Below are 25,650 nucleotides of genomic sequence, written 5' to 3'. Positions count from 1 at the left end.
AATCACGAAAGAAACCTTCATCGACTTGACTGGCGACAGTTCGGTGGAAGATACTTTCAAAAAAGAACCTCTGCTTTCTCTGAGGACGTGAAAAAAAGCAAAACACCCCCCTTTTCAAACAAGGATTCCGACATTTGATGCCATTTGTTACTACTTACATATGCGAAGAGGGTTTTCTAAGTTGTCGATTAAAAAGGAGTAGAGAAATAGTCTTAGTATTGAAGTAGAGAGCTAAATTGAGCTGAATGGAGCCAGACTTTGTTGCTCTGACTTTCGATAAACAGCAACATGCTTCCAACTGAAAGATGTATATACCCTTGCAACATTATCTTGATTTGAAAACTGACTAATTACTTATATTGATGGTTTACAGTTAAAGCTTGATTTGATTCTGAAGTTTTTTGCTCTTCGAGCTCTAGTTGACTATACTCCACATTCAGTTTATTGTTCTTTTGCACGACTGGTTTATACTATTAGTGTTGACTTTAGATGTCATTCCTCAGCATCAGTTTAATTGAATTTCATGTTAATTGACACAAATAACTACATCCATTATTGAGCAAGATGGTGAAAATGATTCCTCTCGTGCTGTTCTTCACCCCTGTGTTATTCGTCTCTCAACCTTCCTCAACCCATCCCCCTCCCTCCCCCCAAATCCTCCATCTCGGGGTTCGACAAAAAGTGACTAAATTTATAAAAAAAAGTATCAAGTGGTGCGGAGTGTAACCTGGACAAGACCACGAGTACATAAAATGATATGACCGGTGCCAGCAGTCATCTTCCGATCGTAAAATATCGTTACAGATTGTGACACGTCAGATGTTAGGTTTTTTGTTGTTGTTATAGCGTCTCACTTCTTAATTGTACAACACGTGACATGTTACACTTTGTAACGTTTATGAGCTGGAGATGATTAGAGCGATCGAAACCGGTCACATCATTTTATAATCTGGAGATCTAAAATATTTTACTCTAAAAATTTTTCGCATTCGGAGGAGAAAGTTGGTGACAGAAATTTCATAAAAAGATCATACGGCGACATCATCTGAAAACAATATAAGAGGGCTGCTAAGATTGCTACCTAAATCATTTATATATTGTAGTTTAGGAGCAGCAGAGGGCCTATGATACTTCCTCGGGGAACACAAAATATCAGTACTGTTTTACCCTACGACTATGGCCTTGCTAACAGTATCAATAATCCAGTCGCGCAACTGGGACGAAACTGCACAGGTACACTATTTAATTAGAAGCCGCGTGTGATGAACAATATGAAAAGCCTTCTGGAAATCTAGAAATATGAAATCAGTATGAGGTTACCTTCCAACAGCACTCATTACTCTGCGAGAATAAAGATCTAGTTGTGTTTCACAAGAACGATATTTTATGAATCAGTGCTTTTATGTGTAAGTGGATTCTTTCCTTCGAGGTAACTGATAATATTGCTCTAATGTTACAAAATCCTACTGTCTGATATGAGTCAGTGATATGGGGCTGTAATTCAGATGATTGATTGTATTTCTGTTCTTGAGTACTGGTGTGATCTGCGTAACTTGCAGTTTTTAGGTGCGGATCTTTCGTTGAACAAGTGGTCTTAAATGATTCCTAAGTATGGATGTATTATATCGGCAGACTCGGAAAGGAACACAATTAGTATACAATGTGGACCTTAAAACTTGGCTGTATGAAGTGATCTAAGTTCCATCGCAACTCTCCTTTTATTCGAATTCTGGACTATTTCGGAAAACTGTTTCTTTGGTGAAGGAATTTCAGAAAACCGTGTTTAGTAAGTTCGCTTTAATGACACAGTCATCGGTAACACTACCATTGCTAGTGCACAGTGAAGCTATTGATTGTGTCTTGCCGCTGGTGTACTTTACAAACAAGCAGAATTTCTTTGCGTTTCCTGCCAGATTACAAGACAGATCTTCATTGTGGAAACTGTTAAAAGTATCTTGCATTGAAGTCCAAGATAATTTCAAGCTTTTGTGAAACCCCTCTAATCTTGAGGGATTTTGAGTTCTTTTGAAAACTGACATGCTTTTTCCGTTGCTTACGCATCAGTGTTCTGACCTGTTTTGTGTACCATAGGGGATCAGTTCTGTCTCTTATTAAATTGTAGTGTAAACCTCTCAGTTGACAACGACGGACGACGCTAAGCGACCCAAAGACGATATCACTGCAACAAAACAAGATGTTTGCACAACGTTGAGCCTAATGTACTGAGAGAGACCTGTTGTTTACCATATGCGAGGCAAACAAACAGTTTAACAATAAGTGACGGCACTCGATATATTTACAGTGCAACACGTCGAACAAGCATGCATGTATTTGTGGACAACTCGATTGGCGACACAGAAGAGGCATCTGAATGGTAGGCGTGTGATGACAGACGCGTTGCGTAACAGCAAGCGTTGAGATTACAGCGTCTGGAAAGCGCCAACCTACTGCAAGTGGATTACGGCGGAGCAGATAAGGACCTTTTACGGTTTGTTGATGTCACAGTTCTCTAGCAGTGAGAAAGTCCACCAGCTAGCTCCCAAAGGCCTACTCACCACTGCTCTTCCAGTCTGCCTGTGTCGCTTTTCCATAGGCCTGGCATTGGGCGGACATTGCTGGTCTGAGCATCCGTACTTTGACCAGGATCACATAACCAGATCCGAAGAATACAGCAATCATGTTCTTTCGTATTCTTCTTCCCTCGATATCCGCTATTTGTGCTTCGATTTCATTCACTATCGTACAGTACATCAAATGTACATTGGGAAACTTTTCTCCGTGGTTCCTCGCCACTTTATCACCTGTACTAATCCGCCCCTAGTTCGTTCAAAACTTCTGTAACTAATTCCCCTCGACAGGAGGAGCCCTTCACTTCCAGTGCTGTCGTTTATACAGTCTAGGTATTTATTGGTAAAGAACGAGGTTGGGGTCTGACATTGCATCGACAATGAGATAGGAGACGAAGCACTAGAGCAGTCAAACAAAGATGCTGGAAGGTATTCGTTGCAGTCTATTCAAAGATTCCATCACAGCATTCGCCTTAACTAATCAAGAAAATGACAGAAATATTAATCGAAGTCTATAAATGTGGGCTGGTCCATATCGCTCAAGAAGAAAAGCAGTGACTTTATTATTGTTGTCAACTGTCTCAGCCATCGACGCCTCTAAAGTCACTGGTGTCTTTTGAGATACTATTAATAACTTTTCTCTCTCTCTCTTTCCAAGCATTAATCCCGACCTGTGGGATCTACTGGTTAATCGGATGTGGCATGTTAATGTATAGGGGTGGCCGGATGCCCTTCCTGCTGCCACTCCTCATTCTTTATTCAGTAAGAGGGCCGGCCAGTGTGGCCGAGCAGTTCTAGCCGCTTCAGTCTGGAATCGCGTGACCGCTACGGTCGCAGGTTCGAATCCTGCCTCGGGCATGGATGTGTGTGATGTCCTTAGGTTAGTTAGGTTTAAGTAGTTCTAAGTTCTAGGGGAATGATGATTTCAGATGTTAAGTCCCATAGTGCTCAGAGCCATTTGAACCATTTTTTTTCAGTAATAGGAAAATATTTCTGTTGTAGACAGTGCACAGTCATTGAAGAGAGCTGTACATCTACATCTACATCTACATTGATACTCCGCAAGCCACCCAACGGTGTGTGGCGGAGGGCACTTTACGTGCCACTGTCATTACCTCCCTTTCCTGTTCCAGTCGCGTATGGTTCGCGGGAAGAACGACTGTCTGAAAGCCTCCGTGCGCGCTCTAATCTCTCTAATTTTACATTCGTGATCGCCTCGGGAAGTATAAGTAGGGGGAAGCAATATATTCGATACCTCATCCAGAAACGCACCCTCTCGAAACCTGGCGAGCAAGCTACACCGCGATGCAGAGCGCCTCTCTTGCAGAGTCTGCGACTTGAGCTTATTAAACATCTCCGTAACGCTATCACGGTTACCAAATAACCCAGTGACGAAACGCGCCGCTCTTCTTTGGATCTTCTCTATCTCCTCCGTCAACCCGACCTGGTACGGATCCCACACTGATGAGCAATACTCAAGTATAGGTCGAACGAGTGTTTTGTAAGCCACCTCCTTTGTTGATGGACTACATTTTCTAAGCACTCTCCCAATGAATCTCAACCTGGTACCCGCCTTACCAACAATTAGTTTTATATGATCATTCCACTTCAAATCGTTCCGTACGCATACTCCCAGATATTTTACAGAAGTAACTGCTACCAGTGTTTGTTCCGCTATCATATAATCATACAATAAAGGATCCTTCTTTCTATGTATTCGCAATACATTACATTTGTCTATGTTAAGGGTCAGTTGCCACTCCCTGCACCAAGTGCCTATCCGCTGCAGATCTTCCTGTATTTCGCTACAATTTTCTAATGCAGCAACTTCTCTGTATACTACAGCATCATCCGCGAAAAGCCGCATGGAACTTCCGACACTATCTACTAAGTCATTTATATATATTGTGAAAAGCAATGGTCCCATAACACTCCCCTGTGGCACGCCAGAGGTTACTTTAACGTCTGTAGACGTCACTCCATTGATAACAACATGCTGTGTTCTGTTTGCTAAAAACTCTTCAATCCAGCCACACAGCTGGTCTGATATTCCGTAGGCTCTTACTTTGTTTATCAGGCGACAGTGCGGAACTGTATCGAACGCCTTCCGGAAGTCAAGAAAAATAGCATCTACCTGGGAGCCTGTATCTAATATTTTCTGGGTCTCATGAACAAATAAGGCGAGTTGGGTCTCACACGATCTCTGTTTCCGGAATCCATGTTGATTCCTACATAGTAGATTCTGGGTTTCCAGAAATGACATGATACGCGAGCAAAAAACATGTTCTAAAATTCTACAAGAGATCGACGTAAGAGATATAGGTCTATAGTTTTGCGCATCTGCTCGACGACCATTCTTGAAGACTGGGACTATCTGTGCTCTTTTCCAATCATTTGGAACCCTCCGTTCCTCTAGAGACTTGCGGTACACGGCTGTTAGAAGGGGGGCAAGTTCTTTCGCGTACTCTGTGTAGAATCGAATTGGTATCCCGTCAGGTCCAGTGGACTTTCCTCTATTGAGTGATTCCAGTTGCTTTTCTATTCCTTGGACACTTATTTCGATGTCAGCTATTTTTTCGTTTGTGCGAGGATTTAGAGAAGGAACTGCAGTGCGGTCTTCCTCTGTGAAACAGCTTTGGAAAAAGGTGTTTAGTATTTCAGCCTTACGCGTGTCATCCTCTGTTTCAATGCCATCATCATCCCGGAGTGTCTGGATGTGCTGTTTCGAGCCACTTACAGATTTAACGTACGACCAGAACTTCCTAGGATTTTCTGTCAAGTCGGTACATAGAATTTTACTTTCGAATTCAATGAACGCTTCACGCATAGCCCTCCTTACGCTAACTTTGACATCGTTTAGCTTCTGTTTGTCTGAGAGGTTTTGGCTGCGTTTAAACTTGGAGTGGAGCTCTCTTTGCTTTCGCAGTAGTTTCCTAACATTGTTGTTGTACCACGGTGGGTTTTTCCCGTCCCTCACAGTTTTACTCGGCACGTACCTGTCTAAAACGCATTTTACGATTGCCTTGAACTTTTTCCATAAACACTCAACATTGTCAGTGTCGGAACAGAAATTTTCGTTTTGATCTGTTAGGTAGTCTGAAATCTGCCTTCTATTACTCTTGCTAAACAGATAAACCTTCCTCCCTTTTTTTATATTCCTATTAACTTCCATATTCAGGGATGCTGCAACGGCCTTATGATCACTGATTCCCTGTTCTGTACATACAGAGTCGAAAAGTTCGGGTCTGTTTGTTATCAGTAGGTCCAAGATGTTATCTCCACGAGTCGGTTCTCTGTTTAATTGCTCGAGGTAATTTTCGGATAGTGCACTCAGTATAATGTCACTCGATGCTCTGTCCCTACCACCCGTCCTAAACATCTGAGTGTCCCAGTCTATATCTGGTAAATTGAAATCTCCACCTAAGACTATAACATGCTGAGAAAATTTATGTGAAATGTATTCCAAATTTTCTCTCAGTTGTTCTGCCACTAATGCTGCTGAGTCGGGAGGTCGGTAAAAGGAGCCAATTATTAACCTAGTTCGGTTGTTTAGTGTAACCTCCACCCATAATAATTCACAGGAACTATCCACTTCTACTTCACTACAGGATAAACTACTACTAACAGCGATGAACACTCCACCACCGGTTGCATGCAATCTATCCTTTCTAAACACCGTCTGTACCTTTGTAAAAATTTCGGCAGAATTTATCTCTGGCTTAAGCCAGCTTTCTGTACCTATAACGATTTCAGCTTCGGTGCTTTCTATCAGCGCTTGAAGTTCCGGTACTTTACCAACGCAGCTTCGACAGTTGACAATTACAATACCGATTGCTGCTTGGTCCCCGCATGTCCTGACTTTGCCCCGCACCCGTTGAGGCTGTTGCCCTTTCTGTACTTGCCCAAGGCCATCTAACCTAAAAAACCGCCCAGCCCACGCCACACAACCCCTGCTACCCGTGTAGCCGCTTGTTGCGTGTAGTGGACTCCTGACCTATCCAGCGGAACCCGAAACCCCACCACCCTATGGCGCAAGTCGAGGAATCTGCAGCCCACACGGTCGCAGAACCGTCTCAGCCTCTGATTCAGACCCTCCACTCGGCTCTGTACCAAAGGTCCTCAGTCAGTCCTGTGGACGATGCTGCAGATGGTGAGCTCTGCTTTCATCCCGCTAGCGAGACTGGCAGTCTTCACCAAATCAGATAGCCGCCGGAAGCCAGAGAGGATTTCCTCCGATCCATAGCGACACACATCATTGGTGCCGACATGAGCGACCACCTGCAGATGGGTGCACCCTGTACCCTTCATGGCATCCGGAAGGACCCTTTCCACATCTGGAATTACTCCCCCCGGTATGCACACGGAGTGCACATTGGTTTTCTTCCCCTCTCTTGCTGCCATTTCCCTAAGGGGCCCCATTACATTGCTTTGTGGAAACGGGAAACAAAACAATACTTACCTCCATGTGTTCCGGCTTTTGTATCTGTACCGCTGGGTAAGGACCCATCCAGGTGCGAAAGATGGGCCCCAACGTCTTGTGCACCTCGTCAAATTTACGCATTCGATCTGCAACAGAAAGCATGTGAGACAACACTTCATCCAAGTAGTCACGTCTATGTGCTAATATGCGAGTTCTCTCTCACACTTTTGTCATTTGTAACGGCATGTAGCGTAGTCAGCGGTACAGGTCAATCTGATCAATTCCTTTGGGGAACTTTACAACTGTCACTTTTTAATGGAAACCATAGCGAGCCAACAATTGTCTCAGCGAGGCCAGTGTCCAGTGAACGGGAAGTATTGTGTCTCATTTGTTACACTGCACAACACAATTAGAGCATCACCCTTTCGAAATCCTGGAAATGCCTCCCATTACGACACCTGTTTAATGGTGCTAAATCATGGCACCCTGCGACGTCGCTCTCGGGCTCCATGACGTTTTAGACAGTAAGGTGTCGATACGTGCGAAAGAAAGGCCACGCTCAGTAGCTCATGTGAAGTGTGAGGTGGGTTAATGACGTCAAATTAGCACCAATTTTCACCACAACTCTGCCCAGCGCCACACGATGGGAAGGTTGTCACATCCCGTGTTACCGTCTTATCCACATTTTTCCCTTCTTTTGACCCCTCTGTGGCGGACAACAGAACGGCGTCTCCAGCGTTGTAAACACACAGTTTCCTTATGGGTGGCCGAGGAAAATATTTCAGAAACACCACCGCTCAGAATAGGCACGAAAAGGCTTCATGGGGTGGCATAAAGGGCCTCAATTATCTTTTTCCTTGGAGCATTGATTCCCACACATTTCATGGTAAAGAACGAAAGTTCGCTGTGCGGTAAGTAACAGGACAAGCTTCGACACTGCTGACACCCCCAGACGCTAAAAACCTTCTGTGAGGATATTGTGGGGTTGTATCTCCATCGAACGTGAATACATCACTTTGCAGTGCAGTGCGCCCGCAAATTCCTGCTCTTGTGTGCAGTTTCGAACGACTACGGACTGTAGAAAACCATTCGACGAAATCTGAAGGTGGTCTGAAGCAGCAAGGTATATTTACGTCTTTTCAGCCCTTCTGTTTCGCACCCTCCAGTGGCGTGATCACGGGAGAAGGTTGCGATGTTGAAGCACGCGAGAAATGAAATACGAAAGCGTCCCCAGTTCAGCAGCAACCTTCATGGCACGCGTCCGCCTTTACTGGGAATATTAAAAATGTGCCTTTACAGAGAGAATCTAAGAATTACTCTTAGATGCCAGCAGGCTCGTACGCCATTGACACCCCTCCACTCCAGAAGCGTCATTACGACGAGGGTGAGGTCGCAGGACGCCACGCTATTTCGCCATTACAGAGGATTTTAGGCATTTCTGAGCCAAATTTGAAACTCCTGCGTCGCAGTGGCAGACAGTTAAGGTATTTCTAAAAAGTGGTCATGAATGACGTCGTTCCTGACAAGTAACATAGGTGGCAGCAAAACCGCTTATCTTTGCGTGATATGGTCGTGTGCAATCTTTACGGGTCCGTGGTGTTGTAGAGAACACACAGGAAACGCGGTTACTAAGGTGTTTCGAAACATCGTCGTAACAGTGGGTAACGTAAATTCTCAGCGAACCAGTTGATACAAGACTTACGAGTCACGACATTAATTGACGAGATTATTTCCACAGATTCTTCACAAGAGAAAAGCGAAAAGTATACAACCTAGCATTAAGAGGGTCTGATATCAATGAAATTTTATTTTATTTCTGCTGTTACAGTGTTGTGGATCGGTACTGATGGTTTTGTTCCGGTCACAGGATAATATGAAATACTATACCATCGCAAAATTCTTTGTTTTATATAGTATATAGTAAATGTTTATAAGGAGGCTGCTCATTTGTTTCAAAGGGAAGCAGGCAGCCGAATTCAAACATGTCAGTTCTTCTTTTGAATACAATCTACGAAAAGGGCTATGCTAAACTGTAACCGCAGTGCCGCGCGGGATTAGCCGAGCGGTCTTGGGCGCTGCAGTCATGGACTGTGCGGCTGGTCCCGGCGGAGTTAGAGTCTTCCCTCGGGCATGGCTGTGTGTTTGTCCTTAGGATAATTTAGGTTAAGTAGTGTGTAAACTTATGGACTGATGACCTTAGCAGTTCAGTCCCATAAGATTTTACACACATTTTTTTTTGTAACCGCAGTACAGGAAATAACTGACACTATAAGCTGATTAACTGAACGACTATGGTACCGCTTACATGAAGATATAGCTTTGTTTAAGATGTGTGCCTCATTTTTTAAATATCGGCTAGAAACTGTTCACAGGAGAGGTAAGGACTACTACTTTCTGTGAGGGACAAGGGATTTCTTCTCATTGATTACCTCCCAAACGACAGTGGGGAATACCACGCAGTCTTGTGGACCAAACTTTTTCAATAAAAAATGCAATGATGAGGAGTAAGAAAAATCAAAGCTAAAAATCCTACCCAGAAAAATGATTTGGCAACGGAATATCTATAGAGCCTAGCGAAAGGTTACAGAAACCCTTGAAACGGTATTTTATGGACGATCTGTTGTCAAGGCTTGTGGAATGAAATCTCACTGGAAAATCCTGAAACTTTGAACACAATCGGACTATATCGAAAATTACATTTGTTTTTCACTTAAAAACAAACTATTAGTGAAGGAAATAAATGTACTGAGAGAGTTTGTGATCATTGTGTATATGTTGTGAATAAAATCGTCTATATCGCCACCGACGTCCTCAGGTAAAAACTTGTAACTTTTAACACAACGTTCAGCGTCAGTATCAATGAAACCCGTGCCTGATTGAGGTGTTACCGCGCTGACGCCTCGATTAGGCAGAGTTTCCGCTGTCATTGATAGTGAATTCTGTCTACGCACGCTTGGAGGATGATCGCTGAGGATAACTGAAATTTTTGATCCTCGTGCTTAATAACATGGTTGTATTTCCAGGTGATGGTTTCCCATATTTACAAGAGAAACACTGGAGGTAGTCATTTTTTCTTTGTCAGTTCGCAACCAGAATGGAAGGGGAAATGAATAATAGTACAATGAGGTGACAAAAGTCATGGAATGTTTCCTAATATCACGTCGGACCCCCTTTTGCCGCCCTAGTGCAGCAACTCGACGTACCATGGACTAAACAAGTTGTTGGATGTCCCATGCAGAAACATTTAGCCATGCTGCCTCTACAGCCGTCCATAATTGCACAAGTGTTGGCGGTGCAGTATTCTGAGCACAAACTAATCTCTCAAATATGTCCCATAAATGTTGGTTGGGATTCATGTTGCCCCGTCGCCCAAATTTTCCAGGATGTTCTTCAAACCAATAGCGAACAATTGTGGCCCGATGACATGGTGCATTGTCAAACACAAAAATTACGTCGTTGTTTGGAAATATGAAGTCCATTAATGGTTGTAAATGGTATCCAAATAGCCTGATATAACCATTAGCAGTCAATGATCGGTCTAGTTGCACCAGAGGATCCAGTTCATTCAATGTATACACAGCCGACAACATTACGGAGCCAATACAAGTTTGTACAGTGCCTTGCTAACAACTACGCCACACTCTAACTCTACTATCAGCCACGGTTTTTCAGTCGTCTAGGGTACAACCTAACTTTGCAGGTGATGTAGTGCTGTTAGCTAAGACACTCACGTCGGTCGTCTGCTACTGTAGCCCATTAACGCCAGATTTTGCCACATTGTGCTAACAGATACGTTCGTCGTACGTCCGACACTGATTTCTGCAGGAATTTCACGCAGTGTTGCTTGTTTGTTAACACTGCTCACTCTATGCAGAGAGCACTGCTCTCGGTCGTTAAGTGAAGGTCGTCGGCCACTGTGTTATGCGTGTCGAGACGAAATGCCTGTAATTTGGTAGTCTCGGCACAGTCTTAAACTGTGAATCCTGGGTTATTGAACCGCTAACGATTTCCGAAATGGAATCTCCCATACGTCTAGCTCTAAGCACTAATCCGCGTTCAGTGTCTGTCAATTCTCGTCGTGCGGTCGTAATCACGCCGGACACTTCTTCACACAATTCATCTGAGTACAAATGACAGCTCCACCAATGCACTGCCCTTTTATACCTTGTGTAAGCGATACTACTGCCATCTGTATATGTGCATGACTTTTGTCACCTGAGTGTAATACGAAGTGCTCTCTGCGTGCACTTGCCCAACGATGTCATAGAAGAGGTATATGGAAACCAAAGAAGAGTGGAAACGTCGAATTACCTTCACGTTTCGTGAGGAACGCTACGTAGGAAGTTCCTATGAAAGGCAGAGCTACGTTGCCAGGAAGCTTCTCGAGCTGCCTCCAACGCCATTTCCTGGCGATGATACTCGCAGACACTGCGACCACGAGGACCGTTAGAAGCAGTGACGTCACGTCCAGCATCTCGTGGAACTGTCGAGGGGACGTTGTTAGCAGCGAGGTTTACCGGTAGACTGAGACCAGCGATGCACGCCGGGGCTTTTGAAGGCTGCGCGCGGCAGGACTTTGGACCGCGGCAGACGCCACGCAACAGGTGATTCACAGTGACACTGCACTCTGCTACCGCCGCTTTCCGTGCGCCCTCGCTGCACATATATTATTGACAACCTCGATGCTAGAATGTCCGAATATGTGTCCTACAATGAATGGGAATATTTTCAGATTGCGAAGGACGACAATCACCGGGAAATGTGAAAGTGGACACTATCGAAGAATCTCTTGCAATGCTGTAGCTGCTTCATGTAAGGGTGAAACTAACAATAGAAGTCGGCAACAAAGGAAGAACAAGTACATGGATCAAAGATACTTCTTAAAAAAAAAAGATTTACTTTCAGTCATTCGGAAGACGCACCTATAGCAACAAAGGATTTCTTTCATTTAACGAGAAGCAAACATTTCTTTTCATGTAGACGTAGTTAATTTTCTCCGCACTTTCGATAAGAAAGAATCACTTCTTTTCTTTTCTGTTTTGTCACGTGCAAAGACATACATTTTATTCCATCCAGAGTAGTACGTGCATAAATTCAGTTCGCCATCTATCATTACCAAAAGGAATTTTGTTACTTATGCAGTCGGAAGAACGACAAAATCCTTTTTATTTCTGCGTTTCTACACTATCATTTTAGAAGAGACAAAGGACGGGCTGGAAAGGGATATGGGAGGCCCTATTGCGGCTCTGCCGTACATCCGGTAATTTCATGAAACACCGGAAGAAACAGCATTTAATCCTAGAACTGCTCAAACTCCTATAATGTTTGACAAATGTACAATAGGAGTTGTCATACAACACCGGTATGAATGGATATATAAACATTTAGCTCATTTGTAAGAAAAGGTAACAAACAAAGCGGAAAACGTTGTGCTTCAGAAAATATTGTTCGACTGAACGGAATATAATATTGTATTTGTTTATGAGAGACGGGGAATTCTTACTAAGTAGGTTACAAATGACCAGTTCATGCCTGTTCGAACATTAGAATAACAAATAATAACGTTACCAGATATTTTATCAGATTGATAATAAGACTGCAACATTCAGATCCAACAGCCAAGAAAATTAAACAAACGAAATACACTGTAATAAAGCAATAAAAGAATGAATTACAGTGGCAATACTCGTCTTGGAGACAGTACCATCGGACGTCATTAGATTTCAGGACGAGAATGGGATAAAATTATGATTTCAGTATTTTATTTATTTATTCGTTATCGTTGTTAAGCATCACCTGCACCTAGAAGACATTTCAGTCCAGTTATTTTTATTATTAAAATCCATGTCATTAAAAACACTAAGACAGGCCGTTCTGATAGTACTAACAAATGTCACTAGATCGTAGGCCGAGCAGCATATCGAGCAGAATCTGAGGTTTCCCAGACAGTTCTACTCGTGTTCGAACACGGTACTAACTGTTTGTGGAGCAGTGAAACTTCCCCTTTGAATGTAAAGAAAGACTGTGCTGGTAAACTTCTGCGTTATTTGATACTGAAACAGCTGCGTAAAACTGAACGTACTCAGACAGTTTTCTCTTTGGTTATTCTGATCATCACTAAACTGACACACAATATTTTAGCGCAAAGCAGTCTGACTTTCAGTAATCCCTACAAAAGAATAGCCCTGACAAACAATAACCTGTACCATTCATAAATCACTTACCTCACAAAACTCTTCGTTACTTGAACTACTGCAGTATAGCGAGCGTCAGTACACCATCTAAATAACTTCTGAAGGCAATAACTACTGATAGGCATATAGTTAGCAAATGAAAGATTGTGATAGTGAACAAACAATGTATTTACCTTAATAGTATTCAAAAGTCATTACTGACATCTATTTTGACAAATTTCCTTTCTCTGATGGACACACGAAACTCTGGCATCTCTCTCCCCACATTCATCACTGCTGGCGGCTCACCTCCAACTGCCCAACGCTACGCGCTATTTACATCCAACAGCCCATTTCATCCATTTCACTAGCGGATATTCCAACAATGAGTCCAACCAGCCATAGCCTGCACATAGCGCAGTCAGCGATTTTCATACAGAGCACTACGTGGCATCGGCAACATAAAAACCTAAACAGCCTGCTTACAGCAGAAGTGAGGGGAAACAGGAAGTGCCATCCGCCACACAACGGGGAGGCTTTACTATCGGAATTCTCAGTATTTCCTACATCTGCCTTTACTTCTACATGAGTACTGCGCAGGCCACTTTATGATGAGTGGCGGAGGGTACTTCGTGGACCACTGTCACTTCCTAATCTGCCGGTTCCACGTCTGAATAGTGCGGGGAAGAACAATTGCTGGTAGGCATCCGTCTGAGCTCGAACCAAATTTTTTGTTCATGGTCTTTCCCCCGAAACGTACGCTTTCGAAATTTTAATGACAAACCTCAACGTCCCTCATGGAACATATACCACACTACTTGTATGGGCATGCCCGTGACGCTTTCACTCTTACTAAAGTAACCTGTGAAGAAACGCTACACTCTTCTTTGGACTCGATGTATTTCTTTTATCATTCATGTCTGGTAATTGAAAATAAATTTGACTTAGGAAAGACATAGTAGAAATACAGAAGGCTTACACAGAAGGGAAAAGATACGGTCAGGTCTGACTAGACTGCAAACTGTCAGAAGGAATGCAACTCAGAATTGGAAACACATATAACAAATACCTGAATTGCGTTGTATTATATGGCCAAAATCCAGAATGGCTTAGAAAAAAAGAGGGGTTTGACAAAGAAGTGCGCTCTCACCAGCGATCTCCAGTATTTCGAAATATATGGAAATTTCGGCAGGGATGAACAACAAATAATATGAAAACTGTAGCAGACGATCAGATGATATTTCAAGGCAACAGAAACTGGAAGATCAACTAAATACCTGGCAGAGGGTAAATGAAGAAGCGGGCACGGAAATAAGCTTAAGAAAAGAGAGGTGATGAAAATCAGAAGGTAAAATTAAACAAATGAAGGATGTAAGTTGCAATAAAAATATATTAAACAAGTAGATGCTTTCAAATACCTAGGAAGTACGCTCTACAAGTTTTGAACTAAGGATCAGAACGTTGAACCTCGACAAGGAGACATCAGAATAGAATACAAGCAACAGGATTCTAGATAAGGCAAGAAAGGAAACAACAGGAAGTGAAACAATACGAAACACGCTTCAGATCACTCGCTGAAATGAACCTGTATAGAGAAAAAGGCTGAAATGTTTTGACCACGTGAAAAGAATCGCAAAAGAAGGACTATCAGGAAGTGCTCAGGAAGGGACAGAATCTGGAAGCAGATCAATTAGAAGAACTCTTATAAGATGGAGAGAAGAGGTGAAGGATGAAGTGATTCGGAGACGAAATGCTGAATGAAAAAGTGTGGGAGAAAAGAGAAGATTGGGAGATGCTTTGTAAATGATTTGCGTAAGCAGAAACATTTCAGCAAGAAGAGGGAAAGTTGAATTCTATCTGGTAGGTGTTCAAGACTGTCAATGGCCGAACGGCTGTTTTATAAGCTACCTCCTTCGACAGTGGATCCGAGGGAACTCTTACAATGAGTCTGTCTCACATCTGCCTTTCCTACGATTAGTTTCATGTTTTCGTTGCACTTTTTAATTACTCCATACCATAAGCATGTAGATTAAAACTGAAGAAACTCCAAAAAAGTGGGAATTTAAGGAGATGGGACCTGGATAAACTAAAAGAACCAGAGGTTGTACAGAGATTCAGGGAGAGCATAAGGGAGCAATTGACAGGAATGGGGGAAATAAATACAGTAGAAGAAGAATGGGTAGCTTTGAGGGATGAAGTAGTGAAGGCAGCAGAGGATCAAGTAGGTAAAAAGACTAGGGCTAGTAGAAATCCTTGGGTAACAGAAGAAATATTGAATTTAATTGATGAAAGGAGAAAATATAAAAATGCAGTAAGTGAAACAGGCAAAAAGGAATACAAACGTCTCAAAAATGAGATCGACAGGAAGTGCAAAATGGCTAAGCAGGGATGGCTAGAGGACAAATGTAAGGATGTAGAGGCCTATCTCACTAGGGGTAAGATAGATACCGCCTACAGGAAAATTAAAGAGACCTTTGGAGGTAAGAGAACGACTTGTATGAATATCAAGAGCTCAGATGGAAACCCAGTTCTAAGCAAAGAAGGGAAAGCAGAAAGGTGGAAGGAGTATATAGAGGGTCTATACAAGGGCGATGTACTTGAGGACAATATTATGGAAATGGAAGAGGATGTAGATGAAGATGAAATGGGAGACATGATACTGCGTGAAGAGTTTGACAGAGCACTGAAAGACCTGAGTCGAAACAAGGCCCCCGGAGTAGACAATATTCCATTGGAACTACTGACGGCCGTGGGAGAGCCAGTCCTGACAAAACTCTACCATCTGGTGAGCAAGATGTATGAAACAGGCGAAATACCCTCAGACTTCAAGAAGAATATAATAATTCCAATCCCAAAGAAAGCAGGTGTTGACAGATGTGAAAATTACCGAACTATCAGCTTAATAAGTCACAGCTGCAAAATACTAACACGAATTCTTTACAGACGAATGGAAAAACTAGTAGAAGCCAACCTCGGGGAAGATCAGTTTGGATTCCGTAGAAACACTGGAACACGTGAGGCAATACTGACCTTACGACTTATCTTAGAAGAAAGATTAAGGAAAGGCAAACCTACGTTTCTAGCATTTGTAGACTTAGAGAAAGCTTTTGACAATGTTGACTGGAATACTCTCTTTCAAATTCTAAAGGTGGCAGGGGTAAAATACAGGGAGCGAAAGGCTATTTACAATTTGTACAGAAACCAGATGGCAGTTATAAGAGTCGAGGGACATGAAAGGGAAGCAGTGGTTGGGAAGGGAGTAAGACAGGGTTGTAGCCTCTCCCCGATGTTGTTCAATCTGTATATTGAGCAAGCAGTAAAGGAAACAAAAGAAAAATTCGGAGTAGGTATTAAAATTCATGGAGAAGAAATAAAAACTTTGAGGTTCGCCGATGACATTGTAATTCTGTCAGAGACAGCAAAGGACTTGGAAGAGCAGTTGAATGGAATGGACAGGGTCTTGAAAGGAGGATATAAGATGAACATCAACAAAAGCAAAACAAGGATAATGGAATGTAGTCTAATCAAGTCGGGTGATGCTGAGGGAATTAGATTAGGAAATGAGGCACTTAAAGTAGTAAAGGAGTTTTGCTATTTGGGGAACAAAATAACTGATGATGGTCGAAGTAGAGAGGATATAAAATGTAGGCTGGCAATGGCAAGGAAAGCGTTTCTGAAGAAGAGAAATTTGTTAACATCGAGTATAGATTTAAGTGTCAGGAAGTCATTTCTGAAAGTATTCGTATGGAGCGTAGCCATGTATGGAAGTGAAACATGGACGATAAATAGTTTGGACAAGAAGAGAATAGAAGCTTTCGAAATGTGGTGCTACAGAAGAATGCTGAAGATTAGATGGGTAGATCACATAACTAATGAGGAAGTATTGAATAGGATTGGGGAGAAGAGAAGTTTGTGGCACAACTTGACCAGAAGAAGGGATCGGTTGGTAGGACATGTTCTGAGGCATCAAGGGATCACCAATTTAGTATTGGAGGGCAGCGAGGAGGGTAAAAATCGTAGAGGGAGACCAAGAGATGAATACACTAAGCAGATTCAGAAGGATGTAGGTTGCAGTAGGTACTGGGAGATGAAAAAGCTTGCACAGGATAGAGTAGCATGGAGAGCTGCATCAAACCAGTCTCAGGACTGAAGACCACAACAACAACAACAACCATAAGCATCCGCAACGAAGGAGGGGAGGGGGTGGCGGGGATTCGATGTGGCACTTGTTCCCTACTGCATCTGGACAATGGATTTTTATTCATTAGAGAATTCTTTCGAGTTTCTGGCAATCATTGTCTGCGATTCCAATAAATTGCAGTTCTAGCAGTCACTCTGCATCTTTACTTTTCTTAGTCATCACTCCGTTCACGGAAATTATGCCGATTCCTTGGTACGGCTGCAGTTTTGGCGCTGATCTGCAGACGAGATCGATAAGAAGCTTTACAGTACTGTGCCGAAGTAGTGTCTTCAATCTTTGCTCTGTCGTTTCCTCTTTCAGCTCTTACCGAGTTGCAGAAATTAGCTGGTCTTCCACTCTGGCCCAGCTCAAAGCATAAACGCGGCAGCAGTACGCGTGTCAGTTTTTCTGCTGCGTTTACCGTAAGGACCCACCTCTCCTTGATGCGTAATGGAATCACAACAGTAGTTTACCATTTGTCTGTGGAGAAAGAAAAACCGTGATGGCGTGCAGACTCTGCATTCGGTTTTACACAACAGAGCTATTGTAGTACTCTCGGATGAGCAAAGCCATGCTATATTGTACATGTATGCATCGAAACTTAATCCAAAACGCTCCTCTCGAAAGAATGTAATACCATTTTCTGTGTTAGAAGAAGGGTGGGGAGTGGGCGGAGGAGTTGTGGAATTTCAAGGACGAAAAAATAGTGGTCTCTAGGATTGGCTAGATTGTGAAACTTCACCACATGCACTCACAAAGCTATTAATTCTTCATACCAGTTGGCATGCTGCATAATAATGTGACGAAATGAGACACAAGGATTACTTTAGTTCCAGTTCTACGCCTCTAAAAGTTGACTCTGCTAACCAACTTGAGGATCGTGTTTCGAGGATTCCCTCGTTCGTCTAGTCGTGTATTGCACCTGGGTTACAGTTTACCTAGCTAATCCAAGTAAATGTAGCTCTCAGGAAACGTTTTGCAAAACTTCCGTTACATGAACCGACACTAAAAGTAGACATAATTAAAGTACTACAGCAACTCCATATTTGCACAAATGTGAAGTCCTCTAAGAAAACAAAGTATTGCAGGAGGTATCGAAGTTAAATAAACCTTTTTAAAAGTTTATTTCATGTTTCTCTTCTTTGAGGGACATTAATGTGGCATTTTTGTCGATATTTAGCAAGATTTTCGGTTTCAAACTGACATTATGAGAACACGAAAAAATAATTTTTGTGGATATTTTATAACTTTTTTTCTTAACTCTTTGGATACTCTCAATATGATCATAGGACGATGTAATTTCAGATAGCTGAGTCAAAAAGTCGATATCCATATCCATATTAATAACACAAAAAGAAGTACTTTCTTTGTATTTAGGCCTACTATTGAAATATGCATACCTTTTTGTTCACTGCACCAAACAATCTATCAAATTTAGTTCTTTGGGCAACACGTTTTCAAACTCACCGAATAAATTATACTGAAACTGAAAAGTTTTGAATCTTCCCTCTTCTTGGAAAAATTTCTGCGACACCCATGCTCCATACTCAAAATGAATTAATGGGTATGACTATTACTGTGATTGCATCAGTACAATCACACAATAATTCCGCGTAGTTATTAGTTATGCATAATATGTTACTTTTGTCTGTTTTTTCGTCCTGCATGTTGAACATGGTGGTCAAAGTATCCGTTAACTTAGTGAACTGTGGGATACAAATTTTTGCACCAGCTGCAATTTTATTTTTAACACCACAGCAGTTTCAGCCACCAAAGACATTTTCTAATGGTAGTTAGCTTAGCGTCTTGGAGATACATAGACGTAGTCTGCATTTGTGTGATTACTCGTAGTCCGGCAATTGTCTTTCGTGAAAGGTAGTATTTTAGCATTAGAGACTGCTCTGGTTGACTCTTCCCATGAAATAACTTACTAAGCTGGCGCGTTTCTATAATAAAAATGTAGCAGCGGGAAATTTCTGTTTTATTATCATTATTACTATTTGGAAAGCTACTTGCCTCCGCAGGGAGGGACGCCTCCGCATTCACCTTTTTAACCCTTTAAGTAGCACTGGTAAATATATATTGCACTGGCAAAAACTGGAATTACTAATGCGTAATTGTTTCTTTCCTGATTCATTGGTATAAATATTCCTCACTCATATCTCAGAATACCTAAATATACATAGTAAATTGAGAAGGATTATTATTGCTATTTCCTAAGAGTACATATGTGTATTTCCTTGCTATCCTGGAAAAGAAAACCTTTTGCCGCTTAAAGGGTTAATACGGAATAGCTAACTATTCACGGAACGATAGTTCCGTATTCATAGCAGTAAAGTTAATAGCAGTATTTCGGTGGCTACGAACACATACTATAGGTGTTCATTCTTGTATTTCGAAGCATTTCGCAAAGACACAGGGCGCAGCTGTCAACAGCCTGCACGATAAGGGTAAGTGCAACTGAAAGCTTGTAGATTAACATACGAGTAAATGCTACTGCAGCTTAAAAGAACTTTGGGCGTTGCATTAATTCTCATCTATAAATAGGTGAAATGAGACTCTGACCTTAGTTATGGCGCACGAGTCACGCCATTGAACCCGGAGAGGTGTTTATCTGACTGCTTTTCTCCATCTAGATAAGAGTAGGACTTTGGCTTTTACTGTTCACACATCATAAATCACATTGTCTTATCAAAAGCGAGATGGGTGTTCTTGTAAAGAGTTTAAAGGTCGTTTCATCAAAAGCAAGGTGGTGTGATGTGATAGTGGATAGCAGGGAAATACCAATAGTGAGTCAACGGCACAACAATGATCATTCCATTCGTAATCTCTGTGTAGTATGTAACTTTGTTTTGAATTTCAAATACACCTGATTTGCTCATTAAAAGCTAACACTTCTTAGATGATTATTTTTCTGAGTCACCCTGTAATTATTCTGTTGTACTTACTCTGATCTGTAGTTCATAACTATCTTTCTCCTCAGCGTTCAGAAGACTATCTAGTGACCCCACAGAAAGGATCAAGCGCAAGACACTTTCACTGTTGAAAAAGTGTTCGTTGTTGGAAGATTTGCATAAGAAACTTCATCCTGGTGCTGCCGTTCCGCCTAGGTTGTATGGTCTGCCTAAGTTGCATAAGGAAGGGGTTCCTCTACGCCCTAATGTTAGTAATTTGGGTGCACCCACTTATAACTTGGTAAAGTATTTATCATCTGTTCTCAGTCCATTTGTTGGCAAGTGTGAACACCATATCGCCAGTTCGGTGGATTTTATTCGACGATTGGGATCTTTGAAGTTGAGTCCTTCAGATGTGTTAGTGAGTTTCGACGTGGTATCCCTTTTTACACGAGTTCCTCTGGAAGAGTCCCTTAGTTTGATCAGTGAAAAACTGGATGAAGAGCTGGTGAAGCTTTGTCGTCATGTGCTGACATCCACGTATTTTTTATTTAACGGTAACATTTTTTAACAGAATGACGGAGTGCCTATGGGTAGTCCTTTATCACCCATAGTCGCCAATTTATTTATGGAGGACTTCGAGGATATGGCACTGAGAACTTCAGCTTTGCAACCAACGTGCTTCTGGAGATATGTGGATGATACCTTTTTCGTCTGGCCGCATGGACGTGATGCTCTTAATAGATTTTTGGACCACTTCAACTGTCTTCATCTCCGTATCAGATTTACTATGGAGGTTGAAAATGATGGGATGCTTCCATTTTTAGACGTTATGGTTTATAAAAAAACCAGTCGCTACTTTGGGACACAGTGTTCACCGAAAGCCGACGCACACAGATTGACATCTGCATCCTAAGAGTTGTCATCCACCACACCAACGCAGTGGCGTCCTTAGGACTTTGGTACTGAGAGCATATGCCATTTCCGATGCGGACAGCTTAACCCAAGAACTTGCGCATTTGATGGCTGTTTTTAAGGATAATGGATACTCCGAGAAGCAGATTCGTTGGGCTATGGAGTTTGGGCCATCTCCGGAGGTGCATGAAGAGGAACATAGATCGGTGGCCTTTCTTGCTTATGCTGGAGGCGTATTGTTTAAGATTGGACGAATTTGAAGGAATTTTAACATTAAAAGTGTGTTCCGTCCACCTTCTAAGATTAGGGCACTTCTCGGCTCTGTGAAACATGATTTGGGGCTTAGGAAACCCGGGGTTTACAAAATCCTGTGTCAATGTGGGAAAGCTTACATTGGCCGTCCGATTCGCACAGTGCACGACAGGTGTGTGGAACATTGCAGTCATACGAGGCTACAACAGCCGGAAAAGTCGGCAGTAGCAGAACCATGCTCAAATGAGGGACAAAGTATGAAATTTGATGAAACTATGGTAGTTACCAACATTTCCGGTTTTTGGAACAGTGTCTTAGAAATAGGCGATTGAGATTAGTTTGGCGGATAAATTAATCAACAGAGACAATGGGTTTCCTCTTAGCAAGACGTGGAACCCTGTATTATCTCGCACCAAAATTGAACGTTCTTCGGTGCCGAAATATCGAGTCAAGCTGATTTTAGCACCCGAAAGCAGACCCGAAGAGACTTTCAAAAATGCCGGTCTTTCAATTTGACGCCACTTCGGCGACCTGCAGTCGATGAAAGTGATAGGATGATGGTAGCATAACACCCAATCCCTGGGCGGATAAAATTCCCCGACCCAGCCGGGAATCGAACCTGGGCACAGAGGATTGACAATCCGTCACGCTAACCATTCAGCTACCGGGGGCGGACAACCTAACAATGTTAAGATAGATTATATATTTGTCACACGACCAGTTTCGGGCTTGTGCCCATCTTCAGGTGTTTATACATTCATGTACATGTTTATATTGCTGTAGATCAATAAAGATGGAGCATCATTATTATAATTACGCTGTAGTGACATTTTTCCACTTAGCTACACACTTGTTATCATTTTCAAGTCCATATTTCAGTTTTATGAACTTTAGCTGCATATTTCACTATTACAACGTGCACTCGTGAAATACTGCGTTTGCATACAAACATGTATAAACACCTGAGGATGGGCACAAACCCGAAACCGGTCGTGTGACAAATAAATAATCTTTTATTGTGACTGGTATCAGAAATTTTTCTACACCCTATAAAGGAACAGTTACGGAGATCAGCAGCATCCACTGCGGATAAAATTCATTTAGTGACAGAGATACTTCTCCATAATTGGAAAAGAAAACATCTTTCAGATATCTCTTGACCTGGTGATACGTTTGTTTACCAGATTTCGATGCTGCCGCAAGGACAATTTGGGCTTCAAAAAGATATTATCGAATCAGTATGGAAAAAAAGTGTTGAATGTCATGCTCGAGGACATGAAACATCTGGTGATCGCAAAGGGTTCGATGACACAGGCATAATCGTAAAACGCAGACACCCGTCAAGTTTCATCAAGATCGTTTATTGACCGTTGAGATGAACACTGCGTTGAGACCCACGGCTACAAATCCAGATGAATCGCAATACGATGGCTATTGTTTGAATTGCACATTACACCATGCATATTTTCAATGTGCTTGATAGCACAAATTACACTAACACTGCTAAATCCAATAAACTAACATGACGACATACAGACTACAGGCCAGGAAAAATAAAGAAGTAGCAGAACAATTTTGTTAGCTTCGTCACGCTTTAATTTGGTCATCTGGCTTGTAATAAACTCCACATCGTAACTAAACTGATTTTTTATCTTCTCACGCTTTTAACAACTTAATATTCGACGATAAGGGTTTTTTTGTTGACCATCCCTGTGATGAAACTTTTCGCTAAAAATGTCACAAGCTGCTTATACCCACTGGGTTGCTCTATATTTATGTTCCGTCACTGCCTTATCGCACAATTAATTCTCCGATTTCACCTAAGATATCTGCCCGTAAAAACTAGTGTTAACTAACCATTTTACGTGCTGCTCCTGTTTTTACGTCCCGATTGCTTCCGCTTACGACAGGTTGATGCTCAGTTGATCCCCGATGTATCATTGCACTATTTGTGCTTCCTAGCAACCCATTATTCTTCATCATTTCTGTTACTGTTTTTGCTTTTGCCCACTCAAACGTGTAAAATTATACAGATACGGAATTTCTGTTACAAATAATAATAAACCGTTATAATTCTCATTTACTTAGAGACAGTAAATCTAGAACGAACAACTGTTGTCACACACAACTACACCATTTCAGGAAATGTTGATGCAAGTTCACAGAAGAACAATACGCATACAGACACAGTTGCCTGATCTAATTTAAATGTTCAAATTATTAACTTTGGTAATTACATTTGTCATGCGGTGGATCTAACTGTGGGGAGTGGAACCTATATCTCCTTCTTCTCTTGAACGAAAGGTTAAGTGCTATTTCTGTTATGTGATTAGCAAGAAGAGAAAGCGGAATTATCTTAATGACTGGAACAACCGTAAAATCCTCACAATTAATAGTTGTGGGTCCGTGATTAATAGAGTGATGCGTGACCACGGAAGAAATATGAGAATTTCATCAACAGTGTTTGCGTCGTGTAGCAATGCTTCTTTTAAAAGGCTCGGACTTCATCAGACGAATTTTGTATAAACACAGATTACTTTATTGTTCATGCAGTACGAATAAACCCTAGTAAAATTTAAGATTGCAGTAGGGTATGAAACAGGACACTTGGCACTTAATTTGGTATGTAACATACCATTCGAGACCTAATTAACTAATGCATAACCTATAAATCATTTCTTCCTTTGAATAAAACGAGGAGAAGAAATCTTTATGATGATTTAGTAGCAATGAAATATGTTCCCACCTTCAATGTTCTCGGATTAAGGCAACAGAAATGGCGACTGATCCATTGCATCAAGGTATTAGTAATACCTAACTTCATTAGACAGTCAGAGTTGTAAGGATTTGAAAACATTTAAGGGGACACGCCCCTGAACGGGCTGCATTTTTAGCATTGTCTTCACCCTCACAGTGCAACTGATCTATAAATGAGAGATAGCTCAAAATTCTTACAATTAGGGTCATTAGTTAAAGCGTTTCCCAAAAAATCATTGAGATATTTGTTATATTTTGGTACTGACAACAGTATTTATAATAGTATAAGAAACGGAACACTATTTCCCTGCGGTACCATTTTCTTTGGAACCACTGACTGCATAGCTTGGAAAAAGTGTCAGAGTACAGACAAAATTCACATAAGTGTTTTATGCTTCCAGTTTCCTTCCCTGATGCTGAAATGTGAAAAAGGCAAGTAATGTATTTCACTACAACAAAAATATTTAAAAACGTAGGTCAAATATCACCGACGTCATCATCATGTTGTAAATTTTTCAGGAAATAGTAGGCAAGAGAGGTGGCGGAGGTCATTTTAAATATCTGTACCAATTTTTGTGAGTTTAACTTCAGTCATTTAGGAGAAAAGTGTACTTGAAAGATGAAAATTCAAGTTTTCGGTAAATCGAAAAAGAAGATTTACGGATTTACTAACTTACCACTATGCTCGTTTAGAACATTCCAGCTGCATAATCCAGTTGTCCTCCTGTTTCCTTATCCTCCATACTCTTTCTCTTCATTCTTTTCTTTATCTTAGACTCCTTGGTAGCAGCTTCTGCAGCTGTCTCTGCTTCGGCTACCCGCCGCTTATCAGTAGCACTAAGAGCTGAAACCATATTCCTTCCCGTATGGATGTTCAGTTTCTTCATAACATTGATCCTTGAAATTGCATCGTCAATGAATGTTATTATAGCAGCCATTACACCAATCTTCAGTACTGTCAGCCAAACACATACAGTTTTGCGTATTCTCTGTTTCATTTGCATTCAAAAGAAACCATGCATGCATTTCCTAATTAGATTTTTATTTGCCATATCCCTACATATAATCCTAACTGCCTGCATTACAGAAAGTGGTAGGGAACGCTTATGGGTATATTGTATGCCTGTAGCATTGGTGAACCAGTACTTACACCACGAATCTTCCCCTTTCGGACAGAAACCATGCTGTGGGATTTCATCTGTTGACACTCTGTGAAACCATGTTGCCCAAACAGCTCGTCTCATGTTTTCCAAATCTCCTACATTTCTCCTTATTGCTAGTCCATAATATTGAGTCAAAGAATCAGTTTCACTTTTTGTGAGACGACCTGAACCACCTATGTGTTCTGCATCTGACAGTTTTTTTCAACTGAAGTCTTTACATAATTTTATCGGACGAGCTCCCATTCTTTTTTGTACATTCAAGCTTTTCTGTCAGAGTGTCCCCATATGGTCTGTCATTAACAACAGTAGTGTGTCCTTTACAGTCTCCA

At 41.7% G+C, this 25,650-nt stretch overlaps 1 protein-coding gene across 1 annotated transcript in view; it reads right to left on the bottom strand.

Moving 5' to 3' along the window:
- Nucleotides 1-11,492, bottom strand: part of LOC124709112 (cytochrome P450 4C1-like) — a 49,160-nt gene extending 37,668 nt beyond the window's left edge. Inside the window, exons 1-2 of the mRNA XM_047240763.1 lie at nt 11,299-11,492; nt 7,027-7,133 (exon numbers count right to left, since the gene is read on the bottom strand). Coding sequence (XP_047096719.1) covers nt 7,027-7,133; nt 11,299-11,461 — 270 coding nt within the window. The 5' untranslated portion in view covers nt 11,462-11,492. The remainder of the gene's footprint in view (nt 1-7,026; nt 7,134-11,298) is intronic.
- Nucleotides 11,493-25,650: the final 14,158 nt, after the last annotated feature.

Source organism: Schistocerca piceifrons, chromosome 7, assembly GCF_021461385.2.
Source record: "Schistocerca piceifrons isolate TAMUIC-IGC-003096 chromosome 7, iqSchPice1.1, whole genome shotgun sequence".
In the NCBI taxonomy this organism is placed as follows: Eukaryota; Metazoa; Arthropoda; class Insecta; order Orthoptera; family Acrididae; genus Schistocerca; species Schistocerca piceifrons.
Note: the sequence above shows the minus strand (reverse complement) of the source record. Positions and strands in the feature narration are given on the sequence as shown.